Source organism: Hyperoodon ampullatus, assembly GCF_949752795.1.
Source record: "Hyperoodon ampullatus genome assembly, chromosome: 5".
Taxonomy (NCBI): Eukaryota; Metazoa; Chordata; class Mammalia; order Artiodactyla; family Ziphiidae; genus Hyperoodon; species Hyperoodon ampullatus.
This window is the reverse complement of record NC_136918.1, coordinates 36,513,853-36,537,864: the sequence shown is the minus strand read 5'-3', so window position 1 is coordinate 36,537,864 and position 24,012 is coordinate 36,513,853. Positions and strand designations below refer to the sequence as shown.

The 24,012-nt window shown below is 47.0% G+C and overlaps 1 protein-coding gene and 1 pseudogene across 2 annotated transcripts in view; both read right to left on the bottom strand.

Annotated features, from left to right (window-relative positions):
* XXYLT1 (xyloside xylosyltransferase 1) overlaps positions 1 to 24,012 on the bottom strand; it is a gene marked incomplete at both ends in the record, with an annotated part of 196,686 nt that overhangs the window by 76,964 nt on the left and 95,710 nt on the right. Inside the window, one exon of the mRNA XM_079705339.1 lies at positions 5,137 to 5,269. Within this exon, the coding sequence (XP_079561465.1) occupies positions 5,137 to 5,269 (133 nt within the window). The remainder of the gene's footprint in view (positions 1 to 5,136; positions 5,270 to 24,012) is intronic.
* On the bottom strand, positions 7,190 to 7,949 carry LOC307053529 (NADH dehydrogenase [ubiquinone] flavoprotein 2, mitochondrial-like; annotated as a pseudogene). Its single transcript has one exon. The product of its transcript is annotated as an NADH dehydrogenase [ubiquinone] flavoprotein 2, mitochondrial-like (transcript).

Below are 24,012 nucleotides of genomic sequence, written 5' to 3'. Positions count from 1 at the left end.
ACACACTCACTCATTCCAGGCTCAGCAGGAGCCCTGTGACCTGGCTAAGCCACTGCCAGGCTTCCTAGCCCCAGGGGCCTCCCCTGATGACCCAGGCCACAGTCTGGGCCCGGGCTCCTGCAGGGGGTGGGTGGTGGACCTCAGGCCTGGTGCCTCATGGAGACTTTGAGGGCTGCCTCCCACCCTCCAGCCTCCCTCCCTCCCAGCCTCCCTCCCTCCCTCCCTCCCAGCCTCCCACCCTCCAGCCTCCCTCCCTCGCACCCTCCCTCCCTCACAGCCTCGCACCCTCCCAGGCTCCCTCCTTCCCAGCCTCCCTCCCTCCCTCCCACCGTCCCCCCCTCCCAGCCTCGCACCCTCCCTCCCTCCCAGCCTCCCACCCTCCCAGCCTCCCTCCTTCCCAGCCTCCCTCCCTCCCTCCCACCCGTTTCCCTCATAAGCTCCAGTTCCACACCCTTTGTTCCTGCTCACTCAAGGATCTTATTAAAAAGCCAGATCACTGTCCTCTGCTAAAAAGGGAGGGTTTAACACTTTGGTAGGGGTAGAACTGCCAGATTTAGCAAAGAAAGAAAGGAAGAAAGGGAAGGGAGAGAAGGGAGGAAGGGAACCCAACAGGACACCCAGTTAAATTTAAATTTCAGATAAACAACAAATACTTGTGTAAGTATATCCCTATACAATATTTGGGATATACTTACATAAAACAAGTATGCGTTGTTTATCTGAAATTTGATTTAACTGGGTATCCTGCATTTTAACTGGCAATCCTATATGGTTGGGAGTGGGGTAGAAGAGGAGGTATACAGAAAAACACATCAGCTGGAAAGGAAAACACAAATGCAGTTGTGATGATTAAGGAGGGAGGGAGACAACGCCTTTCCTGAGAGTCTCTTTCACACCAGAAACTTGCATACGCATTATTTCATTTGAGTGTTCCAGTAATTCTGTGTATTAGACATATTTATCCCCACTTACAGATGAAAACACAGAAGTTCAGAGAATCAACTGATTTGCAAAGTGTCACATGGGTAATTCGTGAAAGGCAGGACTATAATCCACGGCTTCTGAGTATAATCTGAGCGCTATTTCTTCTACATATGGCTGCTTTGCCTGCTGATACATCCTTATAATTTTATTTATTTGTGTGTGTGTGTGTGTGGTACGCGGGCCTCTCACTGTTGTGGCCTCTCCCGTTGCGGAGCACAGGCTCCGGACGCGCAGGCTCAGCGGCCATGGCTCACAGGCCCAGCCGCTCCGCGGCATGTGGGATCTTCCCGGACCGGGGCACGAACCCGTGTTCCCTGAATCGGCAGGTGGACTCTCAACCACTGCGCCACCAGGGAAGCCCCCTGCCCTTATAATTTTTATAGGTTGTACACAAAGCAGATCCAACAGTTTTCTTTACTTTTCCAATATGTTCATAAGGAAGTAAATTCTAAACGGCATCCTGGACTAACACATATTTGCCAAATACAGTCGTCTATTTAGAGAGATCATTCTATTTACAGAGAAAGCACTAGACCCTTCTCTCCTTTGGGCCACTTATCCCAACTAACCACACTGCCCAGCTAACCATAGTTCCCTGACAAAGAGGCAGAGAAAGAGTCAAGACAGGAAGGACAATGTTCCACCCAAGAGGACCACTGCTCCCCACTTTCAGATGAGGAAGGTCATGAGATATTTGACTCGACAAAATCTTATAGGGACCCAAGAGGAAAAGGCTCCTCCACCCCTATGCTAGCATCCCACGAGCCATCATTTTCCCGAAAACACAGTTGATTTGGTGTTATGTTCTGGGGGGGAAATTGTTTTTTAAAAAGCTGTCTGTCTAAAGGACAGTGGGAAATACTTTCTCCTCCAGCCCCCCAAGCCTCTTAACATTTGTGGCACACAATCGAAGGGAAACAGCCATAAAAATGACTTAATATGTGCCTTTTTTGAAGTACAGTAACTGTCGGACAAGTGACTATAAAAAGAACACAGCTGAGAAGGTCTAGATTTATTTCTGCTTAGTGAATTTCCAGATCAGAATGTGCTCTGTTCATCAGTTGTTTTGCTTCTGTGCTGTTTGGTTTCTAAATTTTCCTTTCTTTTCACAGATGCTAGCAGCTTCTGTTTATGATAAAATCTTGCCCAGCTCACAGTCCACACTCAGGGAGACCACGTGGCAGTCAGGCCCCACTGCCAGCTCCTGGGGGAGGGCGGCGCCCACAGAGGTGGGCAGACAGCCGCAGGGATTCCCCACCAGCTACGATGGCCAAGTCCATGGAGATGGGGCTGAGCCTGTTCACAAGGGCTCGGCTCTGCCTGCCCTTGCTCAGGCCCTGTTTACTCCCCTGCCTTCATCCCCACTCTTGCTTCTCCCACCCCTCCCTACAAACACACACAGGCACAGACTCCAAAGTGGCAGACAACTAACACTTGATCTTTGGGGCCACTGGAGCCTCCCGTTTTTTTGTGGAAGATGGCAAAAAAACACACTCTGTTTCCGCCCCAGCCAGCACCAAACAGTCTCAGCCTGAAACAGACGACAAATACCCAAAGGCAATTACCCAGAACCTGCGGGCGCAGATTAGCTCAGGGCAGTCATTTGCAGACTTAATTATCAGAGGTCTTTAGAAACATTTCAGCTGGAGGGGGGTGGATGTGGGGGGAGAACATAGACGGACTTTTAATTTCTATTGATTCTGAGGGCGCAAACCCTACAAACAAGGTGTTTTTTTGGACTCTACCAGCTGCCCTGACGCAGAGGTCTCTTCTGTCTCATCGTACAGAATGATAATTAAAGATTCTGAAGGTGAGAAAAACTCAACTTCATTTTGGATCTAAAATCTTTCCAAGATTTCTTTTGAAAAAGCCAATTAAACTGATGTAAGTTTCACTGTTTTTAAAATCCTCAAGGTACAGAAAACAAAAATTCTGGCCAACACCATTTAAATTAAATGTGATCAGCTTTCCATTTATATTACATGAGAAGATTCCAAACCAAGGCTTGGAGGCCTCAGGGCTCTAACTGCACTTAATAGTTAGCCTGGTTTAAGGATCCCTGGGGCACTGGCCCTACAGAGCAGTGAGGAGCTCACCAGCTGACAAGACAAGACAGGAAATGGTGAGGGTTGGAAGGGCTGGGATCACAAATGCCAGGGCTGAAAGAGGGAGGTCTCGGAGCCCACCCGCTCCCATTCCCAGATGGAGGAGCCCAAGCGTGGTGGCTGAGCAGGCACCAGCACATAGGATATCAGACTCTGAGCGCTCCTTCCATCTCTTCCCAGGATCTTCGTTCCCTGACCAGGGATCTAACCCGTGTCCCCTTGCAGTGGAAGCGTGGAGTCTTAACCACTGGACTGCCAAGGAAGTCCCTCCTCTCTCTGTTAAATCAAGACCCCCAGACATAATATACACCTTGTATGGAGGTGAGGGAAGGAGGTAGGGAGGCTGCTATGAGTACCAAGGCAGATGTTTGCCCAAACCTCCCCCCTCCCCCACACACAGCAGAGTAAAGGGCTCCACTTTGTCACTCTGGGGCAACCTGCAAGAGGATTATGTAAGGGAGAACAGCCCACCAGGCCCAGGAGTTATCGACTCATTCAGAGGCCTTGCAGGAATTTCCTGTTGTGTGATCTGGGTCTTGCAAATAACTACAACCAAGCCGAGGCTGTCACTCTCCTCTCTCTTAGAGGAAATGTGTGTCCTTGAGTCACCAGTTGCCAGTGCCCTGCAGCTCTCCAAAGACTGGGCCTAGCTCTGAGAATGGCCACAGGGAGCCAGCAGGAGGGTGTGCACTGAGAACGAAGGGTGGGCCAGCCCAGGGGGCAGTGAAATCCCAGCTGCAGGCTCTGGGTGAGCTATGGCTCTGGCCAGAGGAGGAAGAGTGAGCAACATGGAGCTCTCTGTATCCAGGGCCGTGGGCCTAGTTTTTAAACAAAAACCTACATGTGTTTCTGCTTTTCCTTTCCTTTTTTAATTTAAAAAAATTTTTTTTTTTTTTTGCGGTACGCGGGCCTCCCAACGCCGTGGCCTCTCCTGTTGCGGAGCACAGGCTCTGGTCGCGCAGGCTCAGCGGCCACGGCTCACGGGCCCAGCTGCTCCGTGGCATGTGGGATCTTCCCAGACCAGGGCACAAACCCGTGTCCCCTGCATCGGCAGGCGGACTCTCAACCACTGCGCCACCACGGAAGCCCTAATTTTTTTAAATTTTAAGACATATATTACGTACAAAGGAGTACATGCAAACACAGGCACACTCCCTCAAGTGGAGCACAAAAGCAATGCAGCCCTCCAGTGGCAATCCCCACCCGTGTCTGCGTCCCCACCACTCCTCCGCTCCCTCCAGAGGCAACGGTCATGCTGGCTTTGGGAACCATCATTTCCTTGGTTTTCCTTATGATGTTCACCACTTGCGTATATATCCCTAAAGATTACATTTCCATTTTGCCTATCAATGCACATAGCTAGCTCCCCGTCTGCTCATTTTATCTTTATATAATACTCAGTTAGATGAATATATTATATTTATCCATTCTGCTGTCTATGAGCATTTAGGCTGCTTTCAGTTTGGGCTACTACAAATAATGCCACGACAAACACTCTTGAATGTGTCTCCTGGTCCTCAGGTGCTGGAGTTTCTTTATGCTGCACACCTGACAGGGAAACACTGCAGCATGAGAATGCGCATTTCACTAGGAGATGCCAATCTGTGTTCCAAAATTATGCTGCCTCTCCCTCCCTGAAAGACACTGATAAACCCACTCCAGTTATACAGAGGAGGGGTCACGCTGACTCGAGGCCAAGAAAACCTAGTTCATCACCAGACTGGCAAGTTAAAGCTGTATCTTGATACCTCCTCTGTAAGACAAAGCCCAAGATTTTAAAATTCTGAGCTGAGCCAGAACCAACAATCCAAATGGCTGGGCTTTCCACAAGAAAAAATGTCACAAACTCCGCCAAATGAATGAAGTAACATCTATGGATTCGGTGCAGACCCACCTGCCCATACTACTAAATATAAGCAATAAGTACAAATGTGTCCCTGAGATATTCAGCACAGAAAGACTGCAGACCGATCAATCCCAATCTGCCGAGGGTGGAGGGGGAGTGAGGAGGGGTCCTGGAGGCCGCCCACCAGCTGCTGCCACATACCTGTACACTGGCTGCATCTCCCTTGCTATGCCAATGACGGCGCCGGGCAGGAAGTTATCGAACTCCTCAAACAATTCCCGGATGTTGGTCTTGTACTTTAGGTCTAGGTCCAGCTGAATTATCCGCAGGATCTCTGGAGGAGAGAACAATACAATAATGAGACAGACACACATCCTGGGAGGCTCAGCCACTGACAGAAAATGAAGTGGAAGGTGCAGAAAAGGGTACTAGATTATTCTTGCTGTCACTGAATAATGCAAAGACACTGCTTGAAACAAAGGCCCTTCATCTACCAGCAAGCCCCCACTCACTAGAAGCCTTCATAAAAAACAGTGGCCCTGTGGATTTCCTTCCAATTGCAGACATACAGTTTCTGTAAAACTAGGCAACCAGATCCTCCAGTTTAGGCCACTGTCCTGGTGTAATTGGCAACAGAGCACCATTTCATTCTCAAAAGTATCTGATTTAGATGATACAGTACATGGACACGCTACTGAAAACTCAAAACATACAGGTGTTTCTCTTTGGGGTACAGGTAGTAAGTGACCCACAGAAGTCATTATTGCTTCAGGTTCTTATTCCTATATATTTCTGCAAACCTAGGTAGGTGTGGAGTTAGAATGCTGACCCAGAGAGAAACAGCTAAAAGACCTCAGATACTGTTTTTTGGGGTTTTTTTTTAACATCTTTATTGGAGTATAATTGCTTTACAGTGTTGTGTTAGTTTCTGCTTTATAACAAAGTGAATCAGCTGTATGTATACATATATCCCCATATCCCCTCCCTTCTTGCGTCTCCCTCCAACCCTCCCTATCACACCTCTCTAGGTGGTCACAAAGCAGGGAGCTGATCTCCCTGTGCCATGCAGCTGCTTTCCACTAGCTAGCTATTTTACATCTGGTAGTGTATATATGTCCATGCCACTCTCTCACTTCGTCCCAGCTTACCCTTCCCCCTCCCCATGTCTTCAAGTCCATTATCTATGTCTGTGTCTTTATTCCTGTCCTGCCCCTAGGATCATAAGAACCATTTTTTTTAAGGTTCCATATATATGTGTTAGCATACGGTATTTGTTTTTCTCTTTCTGACTTACCTCACTCTGTATGACAGACTCTAGATCCATCCACCTCAGTACAAATTACTCAATTTCATTTCTCAAAAACTAGTTTTTAAAGACAGTCTTAAAAATAATCATATTTATAAGCATCATAGTTAATAGTCTGGTATAAGATCAAGGCCAAACAGTGACTTTGAGAAATCCTGAAACAACTGGATTAGTTTAGATCTATCCCTGAATTAAAGCTGGCTATTAATTTTTTATTCCAGCTTGCAAAACTCGTATCTAGTTTCTTGAACTGGATATTGTACACAAAGGGTTTTATTCTTTCTTCTAACTTGTAATATGCATTCAGCTGAGGAGTATATTTCCCATATCCACTGAACTTTCCAACTCAAGTTACACTTCCAGTTTCCTCCCCCAATTAGTTTTTGTATACTTGCAGGGTCAGATTTTGTTTTGTACCTTCCTTCTTTAAAAATGATAAATAGTACTTCTAGAGACAACTACCCTATCCTCGTTACACCTACAGTCTGCTTGTTATGTCACTTACCAGTTGAAATTACAGTAACAACTGTGTGCTGTAAATATAAAAATGTTTAAAGAGAACACTGACAAATAAGGTTTATAGAAATATCATATTAACTTAAGACTTGGCTATGGCTAAAGATGGGAGAGCAAAATGTATTTGAAATTTGACAGAATTTTTACTTCACAATAACCTAATATTACTGATAAAAGTGAAGGGGCAATCGAAAATGGGTAATATTGAAATAACTGTTAGCTAGCTTATGGAATAATGTGTTCATAGTCAGCCAAAGATAGCAGACGACTAAAATGGTGCTCTGAAGTTCTGACATGGCACTTACAGCTGCGAGTTGCTAGGTTACAAGCAAGGTGTACACAGATGGAAATGAACAAATAATATAAAAAGTCTATGTAGATAGGAGATTCATATTTTATTTCTCCAGTGACATATTTACAGTTGAATATAAATTAAAGGCCTGCTTGCACACCAAAGCCAGGTCCTTTAGGTGGTTCAGTCAAAGAGGTAAGACCTCCGGCTGGCTCACATGAGAAGCATCCACTCCTTGGCCCAGGTTTTGGGATTCTGCCAGCCTTGAGTTCATCAATAATTTTTTCAGTATCCTTAGGTGTCAGATCCTCAAAGTAGTTGTCATTTATTTGAACCACTGGTGTGTTTACACAGGCCCCTGAACATTCCACTTCTATAAGAGTGAAAAGTTTGTCTGGTGTAGTCTCTCCAACCTTTATACCGAGCTTTTTCTGAATGGCCCCCAGGATGCTGTCGGAGTTACGAAGCACACAAGGGAAGCACGCAAGGCGTAGTAGTGCAGACTTGAACATGTTTTCCAACTGGCTTTCGGTTATACATTGTATAAAAAGTTGCTACTTCATATACTCTCATTGGAGGTACTTGTAAAACTTCTGCAACCTTGTTCATAGCAGAGATGGGCAGCCATCCATTCTGTCTTTGGGCTAAATCCAGGACTGGAAGCACAGCTGCTGCTTTATGCCCTTCTGGGTAGTTTTTTACAATTGCCTCTATCCTCTTATAGTTTTCCGGTGTGAAATCAAATGGAGCATCTGGGTTATTCTCAGGAGTATCTCTCTGCACAAGTAAGGCTCCTCCAGCTCCATTCTGCACAGCTGTCTTATGCAAATTCCTTATATGTCTTCCCCACTGGGCAGCGAAGCCAGCCGCGTGGGCCCAGAGCACCGCAGAGAGGAACATGGCAGGCCAAACTGCGGGCCTTCGGGCTGCACCAGGCCTACTGTTATGTTTTTAATCCACTGTCTGAAAGACTAACTGAGCTATAATTAGACAGACTGACTCTCACAATCACCTGGCTCTTAAGAGCTGTTTGCTTCCGTTGCCCCCAGATGACTCAGGGGCAAGAAGGGAGGAGAGAGGCGTTGAGTTCATTCTCCATCCTTCATCCAACAGGACTGTCTGAGCTCCTGGGCTGGTGGTGCCAGCAGGGGACCAGACACCAAGCTGACTGGGCCCTGCCCTCAGGGAGGGACACTCAGGTGACTGAAAACAGTAAGGGGGGACCTAGTGACGTGACGTGGAAGAGGGGCCACTCGGGGTTAAGTGATGAAGGAGAAAGAGTAGTACTAAGAGAAGGCCTGGCCTGGGAATCAGACCACAAGGGAGCAGATTCCAGTCCTGCTGTTGATTAATTCTGTGACCCTGGGGAAATTATTTCACTTCTCTAAACCTTAGTTTTTTCATTTGTTAGTGCAGATGACACAGTGTGCCTCGTGAGGCTGTGATGCTGAGAAGACAAGATAACAGGTGAGAAACATCATCCAGGCTGTAGGCTCCACAGGAACCCAGGGTCTGGAGAGTAGGGAACTCACTAGAGCCTGAGGCAGTTGAGGAAGACTGAACGGAAGAAGGAGACTTGGGCAGGCGAGGAGCGGTGAGGTAACAGCACCACCTACCCAGAGTGCCGGGCTCCCCCTCAACTCTCCACCACCCTTTCACAGCGGCCCAGCTGCAGAGCACGGCGCTGTCAGGACCCACTGCCCATGGAGGCCCCCTGAAGACAGGGACCCCGTCTTTGACATCTTGGCCTCTGTCCACTCATAGTGCGGGGCTTGGCATTCAGTAAATACTCAGGAACGTTTGTGGAATTCAACAGTCACTCTCTAGATTAGTTTATGAAGAAATCACAGCTCATGATTCAAGAAAACGGATTCATTTGTCTCTGTTCTACTTTCCTTTATGATGCAGAAACAAATCAGTAATTGATATCCCATGAGTTTTCTGAAAAAAAAATAAGTGCCAGTAGGTGAGAATCCAGCTGCCCAGGCCAGAGGGGAGCAGGCTGCTTCTTGGGCCCCTGCGGGAAGGGGGTAGATGAGAATGGGCCCCAGGCCAGTTCGGACCCGGCGGCCTGCCTGCCTTCACACTGCCCACCCCACACGTAAATGTGAGCAAAACTGCCACTTTCCCTCCTGCACTAAAGACAATAATCACAACTACCTAGAAACTAGGAAGGGTGATGACCCAGGAGACTGGAGGTCAGCAAGCCCATGTGGTGACGTGGCTGCCTCCTAGAAGCTGCCCTAAACCGGGAAGGAGAAGAGAAACAGGCCACAAGGTGGAGTCTCGGGGCACCTGCTGCTCTCAGAGGTGGCCCTGGGGAACAGGGGTAAGGAACCTGATGGTGACCTTAGGGAAGGACACTGTGTCCCAGGAGAGAATGTCCAGGCATGAGTTGCAGCCATCAAGAAGTCATGATGGGGAGGCCCCACCACATACACCCCTCCAGCCATTTCTCTCCTTTCTTTCAGTCCATCTCCTGCATCCCGAGCTCCCAAATCCAGGGTTTCAGGCAGCTCTTACACAAGGTAGAGCAGAGCCCTCATGAGACAGGGACAGGATGGCACCATCATCCCAAACAGAGAAATCCCATCATCGCCAGGGGTGGGGATGGTGAGAGGACAATAGGGTGTTTGACCTGGAGATGGGAGGCCTCAAGGAAGTATGGTGGTAGTTCTGTGGCACCGTCAGGGCTATGAAAGAAAGAGAACTCTCATCCTCACGGCCCTGGGAGTACTTCCAATAATATCAGTGAACACTACATAAGAAGCACCCTTTCTCCGAGTGGTTTGTAAGTGTCTGGTATTATTACACAGGCAACAGTTTTATTTCTCATAACCACCCGACATGTTAAGTGGAGTTATTCCCATGTTTAAATGAAGAACCAGAGGCTTAGAAAGGTTAAAAACAATAGCCCAAGGTCCCACAACCAACAAGTCTCGGAGCTGGGATCTGAACCCAGGTCTGCTTGACTTGAAAGCCCAGCATGGTCTTCCCAGTAGACCCTGATTCTGCTTGTGACGGGAGAGGAGCTCCTGGGAGGTAAGTTTTAGCTCCACTGCTACCCACACAGGAGGCCTGGGAGCACGGAGAAGTGCCAAAGACCTTGATAGACAAAAAGCAGAGCGACAGCCTGGGCAAATGAGAATTATGAGGAAGTCCTCTATATAATAGCGGTAATTTCACTATAATTAGAGAAATTCCTGATCGAGGGGCCATTTGGTCTGTCAATCAGTCATTCTTCCTTGAAAGCTTACCATGTGCTATGTGTACTCTCAGGTCTTTCAAGATCATCTAAATCCTACTTAATCTGCCTGAAGCAACCCGAATACCTCCTTCCCTGGTCTGCCTGGACAGGACCTGGGCAGAGGGCCGAGCTCAAGGACATCAGATTCTCTTGAAGAGACCCAGTTCCTGCACTTGGGCAGAGCCTGGCCTTGTCTTAATACGCCCCTCAGTAAATCTGAGCCCTTTCCCAGACCTTTAGGGACTGGCTGGGAGTGAACTTGGGTAGGTCACGTGCAGCCCTAAGACACAGGAATTTGAGATGCTTTAATATTTTTTATAACTCCTCCTTGGTAAAGCACCTTTCAGGAAGGATTTGCTTAAGCTTGGGAAGACTTCTTTCAAGAGGGCCTTCACCACACAAGGTTAACTGATTAGGAAGGAAAGAGGCAGCAGCTCCAGCATGAAGTGACCCCTTCACACCAATGTGAAAGGACTGACCCAGCTGTCAACTTTCAGGCTGAGGCAGGAGGACACTCCCTTCTATTCAGGGAGGCTGACAGCTCCCAACACAGCCTGCACTAACATGCAGGCATCTATCCAGACAGTTATCCTTTTATGTAATTGTGAAATAAGATGCCAAGTTGTAAATGTTGCTGCTGAAAAGAGGAAGATGCTTACCAGGAAGGCTGGAATTCATTAGGATGAGATTTTTTTTTTTTTTTTTTGCGGTACGCGGGCCTCTCACTGTTGTGGCCTCTCCCGTTGCGGAGCACAGGCTCCGGACGCGCAGGCTCAGCGGCCATGGCTCACGGGCCCAGCCGCTCAGTGGCATGTGGGATCTTCCCGGACCGGGGCACGAACCCGCGTCCCCTGCATCGGCAGGCGGACTCTCAACCACTGCGCCACCAGGGAAGCCCTAGGATGAGATTTTTCAAAGGGCCCTGTTCCTCTGGTCCTTGATATAGTCATCTCTGTGGGAACTACATCCGGAGCGTTTTATACATAATGCTGAAAGACTGTTTTGAGGATGAAACAAGGTTGATATGTGGAAGTACCAGCCACAGTGATGGCCCAGAGAAGATGCTGGTTGGAGGACAGCTGTAATGCCAGCAGTAAGACCACTGAAATGTAAGGAATAAATGAATGAGATAACTACTCCCAAAGCAAAGAGGAGATGAAATCTATAAAGCACTGGGGAGAATGTTTGAGCAAAAGGAGGAATAGTAGTCTACAAAACGCAGAAAAATGTCTTGCATCTCAGGCTGGTTGAATGTCTGCCATGTCAGAATCCCATGAGAAGAAAGCAAAAAAGGTAGTGGACAGAATAATCTAGGATAATGCATTTGAAAAGGGAACCTGATAATAACTGAGGCCAATATACCCATTTACAAGATTGGGAAACCGAGGACCAAAGAAGCAGAAGGACTTGCCAGGGATTACACAGTCCAGCTAAGTGGCCAAGCTGATCCCAGAACCCAGGTCTTCTGACTCCCTAGCCAATGGTCTCATGTTAACTAGCCCCCCTGCCACCACCCACTCCCAGCATGGACCATGAACTCCTAGGGAGCAGAAGATATTGTGTAATGGCCCAAAGGGTTGTGCACAAGACTTGCCAGGCACCCAACACAAATAGCTCATGGAGGATCTGCAAATTATCCATGAAAATGTAAACCTGAAGATTAATAAGTAGTAGCCAAAGAAAAGAAAGACTTCCATGACCCACACAGTTTGTAGTCAACTTTTGGAAATGGGAAAATGGCTCTCCATATTCTCACATTAACCTTAGGCACAGATGTTAAAAAAACAAACAAATCTTTACGTTCCTCTAAGAACATACCTTGAGCTGTGCTAAATTCAAAGGGAGGCAGGAACCTGACTTAGCATCTCAGAGCCACCCATGGAGACTCAAGCTCAGCACCCCGTGTGAGAGCCACACAACCAGCAGTCAAGCATTGTCCGCCCCGCGCCCACCATCCTCTGTTCTAGGCAGACCTGTGCATTCCTGGGAATGTGTCTGCTGCTACATTCAATCAGTTGGGTGAGGGGCATTCCGACCAGCCCCTCAGACTTAAAATCTTCTCACATACATGTTTAAATCACAAAAACAAGAACTGAAGTATCAGTGTGTGCCTAGCTCATGTTCTCAGGTAGAAGGAAGCTTGGCTCACGTGTTAGGAAGAGACCTGTGTGTGCACCTGGTGTTTGAGGAACACACTTGTGGCTGGTCATCCTCCTCAGGTGAGTTCAACTCCCTGATGCTGGCTGCCCAGGCCTCTTGGTAAATGATGGAACCTGGAAGAGCTTCCGGCATTCCCACCTCATGGCTCAGCAGCTGGAGCTTTAAACGCTGGTTTCCACGGAGGACAATAGTTTGGCAAGAGCTCAGAAAAGTTGACCTGGGATATTTCAGGAAATGGAAGAATTGCTGCCTACAAGGTATAGAAGGTGGTTCAGGGGTCACACAGGAGTGGTGAATGTGTGATCACAGGATAGGATCCACTGAAGTATGTCAACTCAAACTGGGAAAAGATGCTCAGGACCTAGGTGGGCTTTCTGGTCTAAGACATACTCCCTCTTGAGCTTCAGCTCCAGGGGATAAAGTAAAAAATGTGGTGCCGTCTTCACAAGAGGAGGTCGGCTCGCCTCGTCCTCTCATGCTCCAGTTTTAGGCTAACAACATGGTGCCACTCGGTTCTAACAAGTTGGAAAAGGAAAGACAAGATCCCAAGTGCTGGCTCAAAATGCGCTTTCAAGACCTTCAAACCCCCATTACCATCATCACCACCCTGACCCTGGATGGCACTGAGGAGGTTCCAACTGCCCAGGTGATTGTTCTTGGGGTTCAGAAAGCCCACCCCCACTGCTGTGTCTGAGGCCCTGAGCACCAGCCTGGCTGGGCTGTAGGGTTGATGCCTCTGCACAAGTGCACTGCAGAAGGCAATGTCCATGGCCTTAAAACCAGCTGGGAGGTTCCCAAGTCAACATTCCCCGATGGAAACAGGCTTGAGACAGCTCATCCTCAGCCTCCAATTAAATCAGCCACAAGACATGTCATCTGACCATGGATGGAATTACAACCCGGAGTGAGTAATTAAGGATACCCCCAAACAAACAAAAGGATCTTAAAAAACCTCCTTTCCTCTCCCCTCCCTTCTCCTATCCCCAGAAACAACGGACACATCTTAACACACACAAAACAACACAAAACATAATAGGTCAGGAAATGATGAGAAGGTAAGACTCACTTAGGGGAGCACTGAGCCCCCCATCCTGGGCAGCAGACGGGCCTTCTCCAGGGGCAGATGAACCATGCAAGCACCTTCTCTCCCTTTGTGTTTTGAAAGAGCATCAGAGCTTCCCAGAGATAAATATTTATAACACATTAGAGGGCCCTCACCTCTGAACATCAGCCCAAGCTTTCCACTAACCTGGAGGGGGCTTGGGGAGGAAGGGAAATTATGACAACTCCAAGCAATGCGGGGCATCATGAGGCTGAGGACCCGGAAGCAGCTGCTTAGAAAGGGAGCTCACTTTCTCACTGTCTGCTTGGCAAGATTGCAGCAATTTGCCACCTGCTTTATCATCATCTGGAGCTTGTTAATTGCTGCTCAGCAGCACCTCTGGCCTGCAGGACCCAAAGGGCACCTGAAAGGGGTGGAGACTTCCTCTAAGGGTAAGAGGCTCCTGACCGGGGAGGAGACAGTCCCGACGTGCCACACCAGCCACACCAGCCCGGCATTTCCTGCTAGAGGGTTTCAGGCTGTGTGTGACGGAGGGCCCGCCATTGCACTCCACAGACCCAAGCTGTGTCCCCGAGGGGGTCTGAGGGTGGAATGAGCCGGGGCGGTTCTCACATCCGACAGGGAACTTGGGTCACCTCCCAGCTGGGCTTCGCCATTCCCTTCCCCGTGCAAGGCCCAGCTGCAGGACAGCTGGTTAACTGCGGGAATAGCTGGCACGAAGGAACACAGTGGAACAAGCCAAGCCTCCAAGGGGCTCCTCCAGCCTGGTCAGCTAAACGCTCCCTCCCTCGGAGCAGGGAGAGTGTGTCTGTGCCAGACCCATTGCTGGGGCTTTACAACTACTGACCCAGCGCACGAACCTCCACTCTGCTCTGCTGGGTGGGTATCAGGACCCCCCCATCTTCAAATAAGGAAGTTGAGGCTCAGAGAGTTTTGGCGACTCACCTAGGACAACCTGGCAAGGAAGCGTCAGAGTTGAGAGCAAGCACAGATTTGCCTCATACAGGTTTCTGAGAAAAGCCTTCAGACATCTCTGAAGTCCCTTTTCAAATTCCATTATCTTTAAAAACAAGAAATGCTGCCACATCAACAGCAAAGATACCAGACAGATGCAGAGCATCTCAGGCAGAGACTGGGTTTCCCATGGGCAGAGCTGGGGTTTCCCACAGCCACTTCCCTCAAGGCCCCCACCCTCAAGGAACTTGAAGACTACTGGGGTACCCTTTCATTGAACAAGGGCCAATGGAGAAGTTTCAGGAAAAAGAGGTTTCATGCCGCAAAAGTAAGTCGAAAGGAAGTTCTGAAGCCCCACACTTGCTCTGAAGCCCCGCGTTTCCCTGCCTTGCAGGTCCCTGGATGGCCAGGATACAGCCGTGCTCGGGTCTGCAGGCTCAGCGCAGCCAGGAAGTCCCCCAGGCTAATCTATGCTTTCCACATCAGCAGCCGGACCCTCCCCTGAGGGAGGACGGGAAAGGAAAGGAAACTGAGTTCACAAGAGTGATTAATACAACCTGTTAGCAGCTCTGGTGAAAGGCTTTGGGGCCAAGAGGTTGAAATTAATGACCGGAGTCAGTTTTATGTATTAACTACAAAGCAAATTCTTTCTTCTAGCCCTACTCACCCCTCTCAAAATGAAGCATGGAGTGTTAGCTATGGCTCAGCCGTAACAGTTTTTACAACTATCAGCTCCTGTTTGGTGGACAAAACAAAGTATTATGAAAAGACACGGTTTTCGCTTCAGCAACAGTGCAACGGGAGTCTCCTCCCTCATCCTTAGCACCTTCTGTGACTTGGTATAAATCATATCCTTTAGGATAGGACAGAATTTATTTTGAACTTGGCTGAAAAACTTTAGGAACATACATAAGAAGACAACACATAAAACACCCAGCCTCAATTTTCCTCTCACTTATATTGCCAATATGAAATTACAGCTCATGTACTTCTTTGTGAAGTTCAATATGCAGGGGAAATTGAATTTTAGATTTGAACAGCAGAATATCCCACTTTCTTTCATTTCTATGGAATGGATGTCCATGGTCCCTGCTGGCCTCTCCACAGCTTACAGCTCTCTGATGTCTGCTATAGACTTTATTTCTTGTCTCCAAACGCGTAAACTCTCCTTCCTGTTGGGGGCAGGACCACACTGCGACTTTGTTCACCAACACTGAGTCTATGCCTGGTCTCTGCTCTTCAACAGCAGGCTTTTTTCACGGACCCCTAGGGATGGCAGCTGTAGAAAACAGTCCTCTCTGGGCAGAATTAATAGGTATTTTCTGGAAATAGCGATACAGCAGTTACCATGGGTCTGCCCAAACGGTCAAAGCAGGACTTTGCAAATTCCTCATTCTGAGGTTTTTTACTGGAAGTGTGTGGTTCTTGCTTCTAATCCCATCTGCCCTCTCTCTTTCCATCTTCCAGCCACTCGCTTCCTCTGCAATGGCATTTGAACCTACCCCAGACCCACAGGTTCCATTCAGAATTAGGGAAACTAACAAAGGTTTTGTCCCATTGCCTTGCAGTTCCTCATCCCCAAGCTCTGCCCTGACACACGCTCCTGTCCCTGGGCCTGGCCAGCATCCCCAGCCCCCTTCAGTTCACTCAGATGACAATGACAATAACAGGACTGGTTCCTTATATTTTACAGCACATAGCGATGTTCAAAGTGCATTCCCAGATCACAAAACTCTTTCCCATGCTTTGGCTCATTTAATCTTTACAACAACCCTAGGGGGCAGGTGCATCTCTGTGGGTTGGGTCCAACTGCACATAGCAGAAGACCTAAAGTAACAATGGCTTAAACACACATAAGACCATAGCTAAGCCATCCAGGGATGGGATGGCTGCTTTGTGAAGTTATCAAGGGTCCAGGCTCCTTCTACCTTTTCATTCTGCTATCCTAGGTCTGGTTTCCATCCTCAAGGTCACCTCATGGTTCAAGATGGCTACTGATGCTCCAGCCAACCTGGCTGCATTCCAGGCAACAGAAAGGAGGAAGGAGGAAAGGCCCTCCCTCTTCTTTGCCCCCTGCAATAAGGCAGACCTTTTAGGCAACCTTCCTGGAAGTCCTTAACAATTCTTCTTATATCACACCAGACAAAATTTAGTCACATGGCCACACCTAGCTGCAAGAGAAGCTGTGGAATATATTCTTTTACTGGGCATAATGCTGCTCCCAAATAAATGGGATTCAGTTAAAACTGAAAAGGGAGAGAATAGAGCAGCAACTAGCAGTTCCACAGCAAGCAAGTATTCATTCCACCCACTCTGCAGATGAAGAAGTAGAGGCCCAAAGAGATTAGGTTTTGCTAAGGTCACATGGTCAATAATGGCAACACAGGAACTAAGTCCACATCATCTGACCCATGTCCAGACTCTCTTTCCTTGTTCACAAAGTCCCTGTGCTGCAGTGGAGCCACTAGCGTGTTCCTGCCTGGACTCCTGTCTGCTCACCTTCCAGACCGTTGCTCAGCCCTCACCTGTTCCGTGACGGCCTACGATCACCTACCTACCTACCTACTGAGACCTGCACCTGCCAGTCCTGGATGCCATCGTGAAGGATGCCTGTCCTTCATTGCCTGCCTCTCACTTCCCTCCCTGCCTGGCTCCTTGCCCTGTGCCCCAACATGTGTCTTCAAATCTGGGCATGGTCACTAATAAGGTAAGCCAAGCCAGCGCCAACCCAGACCCCAGCGAGCTGGAGCACACCCCAAAACTTTGTAATGCCCGTGGAGTTCTGTGAGAAGGATGCCTCACCTGGGCCCTGCCCCACAAGGATCGCTGACATCTCCTGACACTGTTTCTGGTGGTGAATCTCTTGCGTGGCCGGCGCCTTGTTCCATTCTGACACTGAAATCACAATTCCTGCATGCTGCGTGGCTGTGTGCTAGAGCAGGATGCTGACCTTCATGTCTCTGACAACAGCACCTAAGCAAGCACAGGCAGTTTTGCTTTCAAGGTCCCAGCACCCTGGCCACTTCTTTCACTTCACAAAAAACAAAGGCTTCTGATTTTGGCAGCAGTTCTTCCTGGTGTGAACAATGGATCCGTCCCTCTTTCCTGGGGCTGAACTGCCTGAGTCCCTTTCACCCAGCAGACTCATCCTTCTCCAATGGGGCTTACAGCTCACCACCACCCTCAGACTCAAGGCTGTGGGTCTCCTTCAGCATCCTCTCTAGCCGATACAGCGGGAGGACCTGCAAGAGAGGGATGGGCACCACCGAGACGCTTACACCAGGAGGGTAAGTGGATCAGGCAGAGAACAGCCAACTTCTCCCCAAGGGGAGAAAGCCTGCCCTCGGGCACACGCCTGACTTCTCCCTGGCACCATGGAGGAGCTGAGGAAAGAGAGGCCCCACATCATTCCTTGTGCCCAGAAATCCACACTATGGCAACTTGCAAGGAGAAAAACCAGTTTCTCCACTTTATGAACCCAGAAATACCTCTCTGAGACAGGTGAAGATCTACCCATCCCCTTACCTTTTGAAGCAGGAGAAAAAAATCTGTTTTTCTTTCTAAAACATTAAAAGGTTTTAGTCTTTTCAGGAGGAAAACTTGTGATGGTTTGCAAACTGACTTGGCTATGGGCAAATGGCTCTCCAGGTTCCCTGCCTCCTGAGCCAGGCCTCCTGAGAAAATGTTACATTATTTTGACTTTTATGCTACATTACAAAAAGAAAGATGGAAACCATAGCAAAATGAATAGACAACCTACAGACTGGGAGAAAATATTTGCAAATGATGCTACCGACAAGGGTTTAATTTCCAAAATATGCAAACAGCTCATACAACTCAATAACAAAAAAACCACACAACCCAATAAAAAAAAATGGGCAGAAGACCTAAATAGACATTTCTCCAAAGAAGACATACAGATGGCCAAAAGGTACATGAAACGATGCTCAACATTACTAATTATCAGAGAAATGCAGATCAAAACTACAGTGAGGTACCACCTCACACCTGTCAGAATGCCCATCGTCAAAAAGTCTACAAATAACATATGCTGCAGAGGGAGAAAAGCAAAGGAAAAATTTACACTCCTACACTGTTGGTGGGAATATAAATTTGTGCAGCCACTATGGAGAACAGTATGGAGGTGCCTTAAAAAACTAAAATAGAGTTGCCATATGATCCAGCAATCCCACTCCTGAGCACATATCTGGAGAAAACTCTAATTCGAAAAGATACATGCACCCCAATGTTCACAGCAGCACTATTTACAATAGCCAAGACATGGAAACAACCTAAATGTCCATCAACAGATGAATGGATAAAGAAGATGTGGTATATATATACAATGGCATATTACTCAGCCATAAAAAAGAATGAAATAATGCCATTTGCAGCAACATGGACAGACCTAGAGATTATCATACTAAGTGAAGTAAATCAGAAAGAGAAAGACAAATATTATATGATATCACTTATATGTGGAATGTAAAATATGATACAAATGAACTTATTTCCAAAACAGAAAGAGACTCACAGACATAGAAAACACACCTATGGTTACCAAATGGTAAGGGGGAAGGGAGAGATAAATTAGATGTTTGGGATTAACAGATACACACTATTGTATATAAAATAGATAACCAGCAAGGACCTATTGTATAGCACAGGGAACTATATTTAATATCCTGTAATAAACCATAATGGAAAAGAATATGAAAAAGAATACACACACACATATATATACACACACATATATATAACTCAATCACTTTGCTATACATCAGAAACTAATATAAAACCGTAAATCAACCATACATATTTCCATAAGAAAAAAAATGAACTATCTATCATCATCTATAAAATGGTGAGGTTCCCATATGCCTGGGAACAAGGTACTGGGCTAGCTCATTTTTACATATTTTACCTAATTTAATCCTTACAAGTAGGGTTTATTGTCCCCATTTTATAGTTTTCTCCCATCCAAAATACAGTCTATGTTTCATTGCTTTCATCCCTGTTTACCAAGGTTAAGACAAGCCCCTCCTACTATGAATCTAAGAAGAATTACCCAAGAATGTGGAGTAGTCAAAAGACTGGCCCCTATGCTGGGAGTCCAGATTCCAATTTTCATTCAAAATCCTTTTTATAACTTGTTCCCATCACAGACGCAACAACTGAAAAGATTCTACCAAACTGTACTTATGCACTGATTGATTCATTCACTTGTTTTAATTTTAATTTCATTTAATTAATTTAGTTTCTGGCTTTTAATTAAATAAAATTATTTGTTTTAATTTTTAAATTAAAGACATAAAATATAATGCCAAATTGACATCACTGCAGATGAAAGAAAAAAAAAGAAAAAAAAATTTAACCTCTAAATATTTTAGTACGTACTTCCTACCAAACAAGGACACTCTCATCATAACAGCACAACCATCAAACCCAGGAAATTAACATTAATACATCACTACCACTTAATCTACAGCCCCATTCAAAATTTGTCGATTGTCCAAAAACAAAAACAAAATTTATGGTCCAGGATGGCATATGGTTGTCATGTATCTTCAATATGAAATAGTTCCTCAGTCTTTCCTTGTCTTCTGGGACCTGGGACAATGAGGAGCACAGGCCAATGGTTTAGTAAAATCTCCCTAAATTTGGGTTTGCTAACGTTTCCTTCTGATTAGATTCAGGTTATGCATCTTTGTCAGGAACAGCACAGAAGTGATGCTGGGTTCTTCTCACTCCATCTTATCAGGAGGCACAACATGTCAATTTGTCCCATTACTGGTGATGTTAGGTTTGATCCCCTGTTTTTTTAAAACAAGTAATGAAATGTGCTCTGCCTTATTTAATGAAATGTGGACTTAGGAACTCTGGGCAAGTGTGAGTAGGCAGGGTACTAGGTTACAGCCCTGGCTCACAGGCCTGACTCTGCCACTGTGTCTGGCCTTGGACGAGCCACTTCTCTGAACATCAGTTTTCCCAGACTGTAAAGACAAGGGCACTGGAGCAGATGCCCTCCCAACCCCTCCCAGCCCTGCATCCTTGTGACTCTGAATAGAGGTGGCCTTTTCCCCTCACTCATAGCCCAGCTGCTTGTCCTCAGAATAGCACAGATATATTAGGCACAGAAGATACTCCTCACTGTGTTGACCTTAGCCATGCCAAGCCAAGCAAGCCACAGTCCCTACTGTGTGCCCAGTACTATGTTAAGTGTGGGGGAGGTTCAGAAATGAATGACACTGTTCATAGCCGCAAAATATCCAAATAGCATTTTCATTATATATTCTCTACTGCTGCCACTGCTATTTCCAATGTTTCCTTATCACCATTCTCCATGACTATTCAACATAACCATATGGAAACTAACACTTACTTAGTACCTACTAAGTGCCAGACGCTGGAATACTTTTAAATCTCCCAATTTCCATTTAACAAATGGAAATAACTTACCTAAGGTCACACAGCTAGAGAGTGACAGAGCAGGAATGCACGTCAGGCCTTTCTGGCCCTACAGTCTGAGCTCTTTGGCCACATCATACTCCCTTTAAACGTGTTTACTTTGAAACTGTCCCACACCCTGTGCCAGTTACCCGTAGCTGCGTAAAAAAACACCCCAGGGGCTTCCCTGGTGGCGCAGTGGTTGAGAGTCCGCCTGCCGATGCAGGGGACACGGGTTCGTGTCCTGGTCCGGGAAGATCCCACATGCCGCGAAGCGGCTGGGCGCGTGAGCCATGGCCGCTGAGCCTGCGCGTCCAGAGCCTGTGCTCTGCAACGGGAGAGGCCACAACAGTGAGAGGCCCGCGTACCGCAAAAAAAAAAAAAACCACCCCAAAACTTAGTGGTTTAAAACAGTGTACGAGGGACTTCCCTGGTGGCGCAGTGGTTGAGAATCTGCCTGCAACACGGGTTCGAGCCCTGGTCTGGGAAGATCCCACATGCCACGGAGCAACTAGGCCCGTGAGCCACAACTACTGAGCCTGCGTGTCTGGAGCCTGTGCTCCACAACAAGAGAGGCCGCGATAGTGAGAGGCCCGCACACCGTGATGAGGAGTGGCCCCCACTTGCCACAACTAGAGAAAGCCCTCGCACAGAAACCAAGACCCAACACAGCCCGAAATTAATTAATTAATTAATTAATTAAAAAACAAAAACAAACAAACAAACAAAAACAGTGTACTATTATCCCTTACAGTTCTGTGGGTCACATAGGCTCAGCTGGGCTGTCCTCAGCTGGGGTCTCCCATATGGACACCGGGAGATGGTGGTCGAGGCTACAGTCTTCCAAAGACTCAGCAAGGCTGGATGGCCACATCACACATTTTGCTTGCGGTTGATGCTGGCTGTTGGCAAAGAGCCCAGCAGGGGCTGTCAACCAGAGCACTTTCATGTGGGCTCCCCCTGGGGTCTTGGCTTCTCCCAGCAGGGCAGCTGGATTCCAAAAGGGAGCTTGCCAAGAACAAGTGTTCCAAGAGACCCAGGCTGAAACTGCACAGAGCTTAGAAGTCAGGCTGCATCACTTCCACTGGGTCTTATCCACCAAAAACAAGCTACAGAGCCTACCCAAATTCCAGGAGAGGCGACTGCACGCAGGTGTGAATGCTGGGAGGTGTGGCTCCTTAGGAGGTTGTCTTTGGGGACCAGCTACCACATTCCCTCACCCCATAGTGGAATTACAGATTATTTTAAATTTCTTCTTTATGCTACTCCAAATATCCTACCACATATATGTATGTATTTTTGTAATGACAAAAATAAATATATTAAAACATATAATACTGTAATTATAATGTTATCAGTATGTCAAAATATACACTAATGTATTATATATTTATGTGTGTGTATATATACACACATATGCAACTAGAAGAAAATGTGTATTTTTAAAGTACTTGTCCATCTTTTCAAAAAGGACATGTATTGCTTTTAAATTAAAAACATTTCTAAAGGGATTAATTAACTACCTCACAGAAAATACCCATTTTCTGGCAAAGTCGATCAGATTTAAGGCATTTTGCCATGCCCTCAAGTTTCTTAAAGATTCTTCTCAAGGTGGCCAGTTACCCATTTTTATAATCTTTTTCCTAAGACAAGTCCATCTAGAAACTTCTGCCTTCCTCCTAGTTCACCACAAGGTGGTTTTCTGGGTTTCCAAATGCATTTTTTAAAGAAAAAGCAAACAGTAAGCTGGGAGTTACTCTCAACTGGTTTCTTTTTCCTGTTATTTATCTAATTGTATTTGTGCTACATTTTCCCCATCTCCTCCTGCCAAGTAAATCTTGGAAGTTCAAGGCAAATGGCAGGTGCTTTGGGTACCTGAGCAGCTTAGAAAGACCCTCAAGTCTATTGGGATGAGTCTCTCAGAGGCCAAGTTGCATTCTCAGAGCTCCAGGCCTAAAGGAATCCCCAAAAGAAAGATCAGCCTTAGAGATACATGAGGACGCAAGATCACAAACGGGAAAGTTCAGTCAACTCTCTGCTGCAAGGAAGGTAGCCTGAGGCAGAGCAATCCCCCTCCTGCCAGGTGAGTGACTGTGTAAACCTCACGTGGACAATGATGGCTGAAGACAATAAAGCTGTCACTGCCCCAGATGTAGAGACCCTCTAAACCCAACACCCAAGCAGCCAGGGGGCCTCCCTCCGAATCATGTCTGCCAAAGGACACTGCTGAGCCTGGACTGGAAACTTCTGAAATTGAGTATGGAGAGAGCAGGGAACCCAGGCAGGAGATGACAAAAGTGGGACTGAATTCTCCTGCCGGCCCGCCTTCCCAAAGGAGGGCAGGCTCTGACCAGCCAAGCACAGGCATCTGTGAGCAGAGTCCGCATGCATCAGCGGCTCTGGGAGCCTGAGGATGCTGATTTGTTGAGTCAGTCAGTGCTATTTTTACCCAGTCACTTTCCAATCATAAACCCACACTTCAGATTTCATTGTTTGGGGTAGATTAAGAAATTCGAGTTGGCCTTTCTTGTGGTTTCATTTCCTGAATGCCTGCATGAAGGAAAAACTTCAGCATTCCTATGGAAACATATGATGTTTTAACCTTTTCTTGGCAGGAGAGTGTCGGGTGATTGGTGTCTTGCCTGCTCTCTAAACCTACACTGCTCTGATTAAGCAGGGAGGCCATGGCCTGCCCTTTCTCTCCTCTACCCAGGCAGGTGGAGTCCCACAGGTTAGTGTTTATGGTCTGGCTCCTGGAATGCTAGGTCAGGGCAAATCTGCCTTACGAATATTCCACTCCAACATTAGGAGATGAAGTTGCCTCTGTGCAATTCATATAACAGTTAATTGTGACATCATTAGAGTCCTTGGTGATAAACATCCAGGTACAGAGTTTGGTAACTGCCAGGGATGGAAGAGTTGAACAATCTTAAAACTATTCCCAAACGATTTCAATTATAAAACCAGGCGTGACTGTGTGGTCACAGAAACAACGAACACATTCCAAAAGAAAAAAGAATGTTTCTTTTCTGTGGAAGCCAGGACGAGTCTTATTTTCTTTTTAAAATACTTCCACTTTCACTTAATATCTG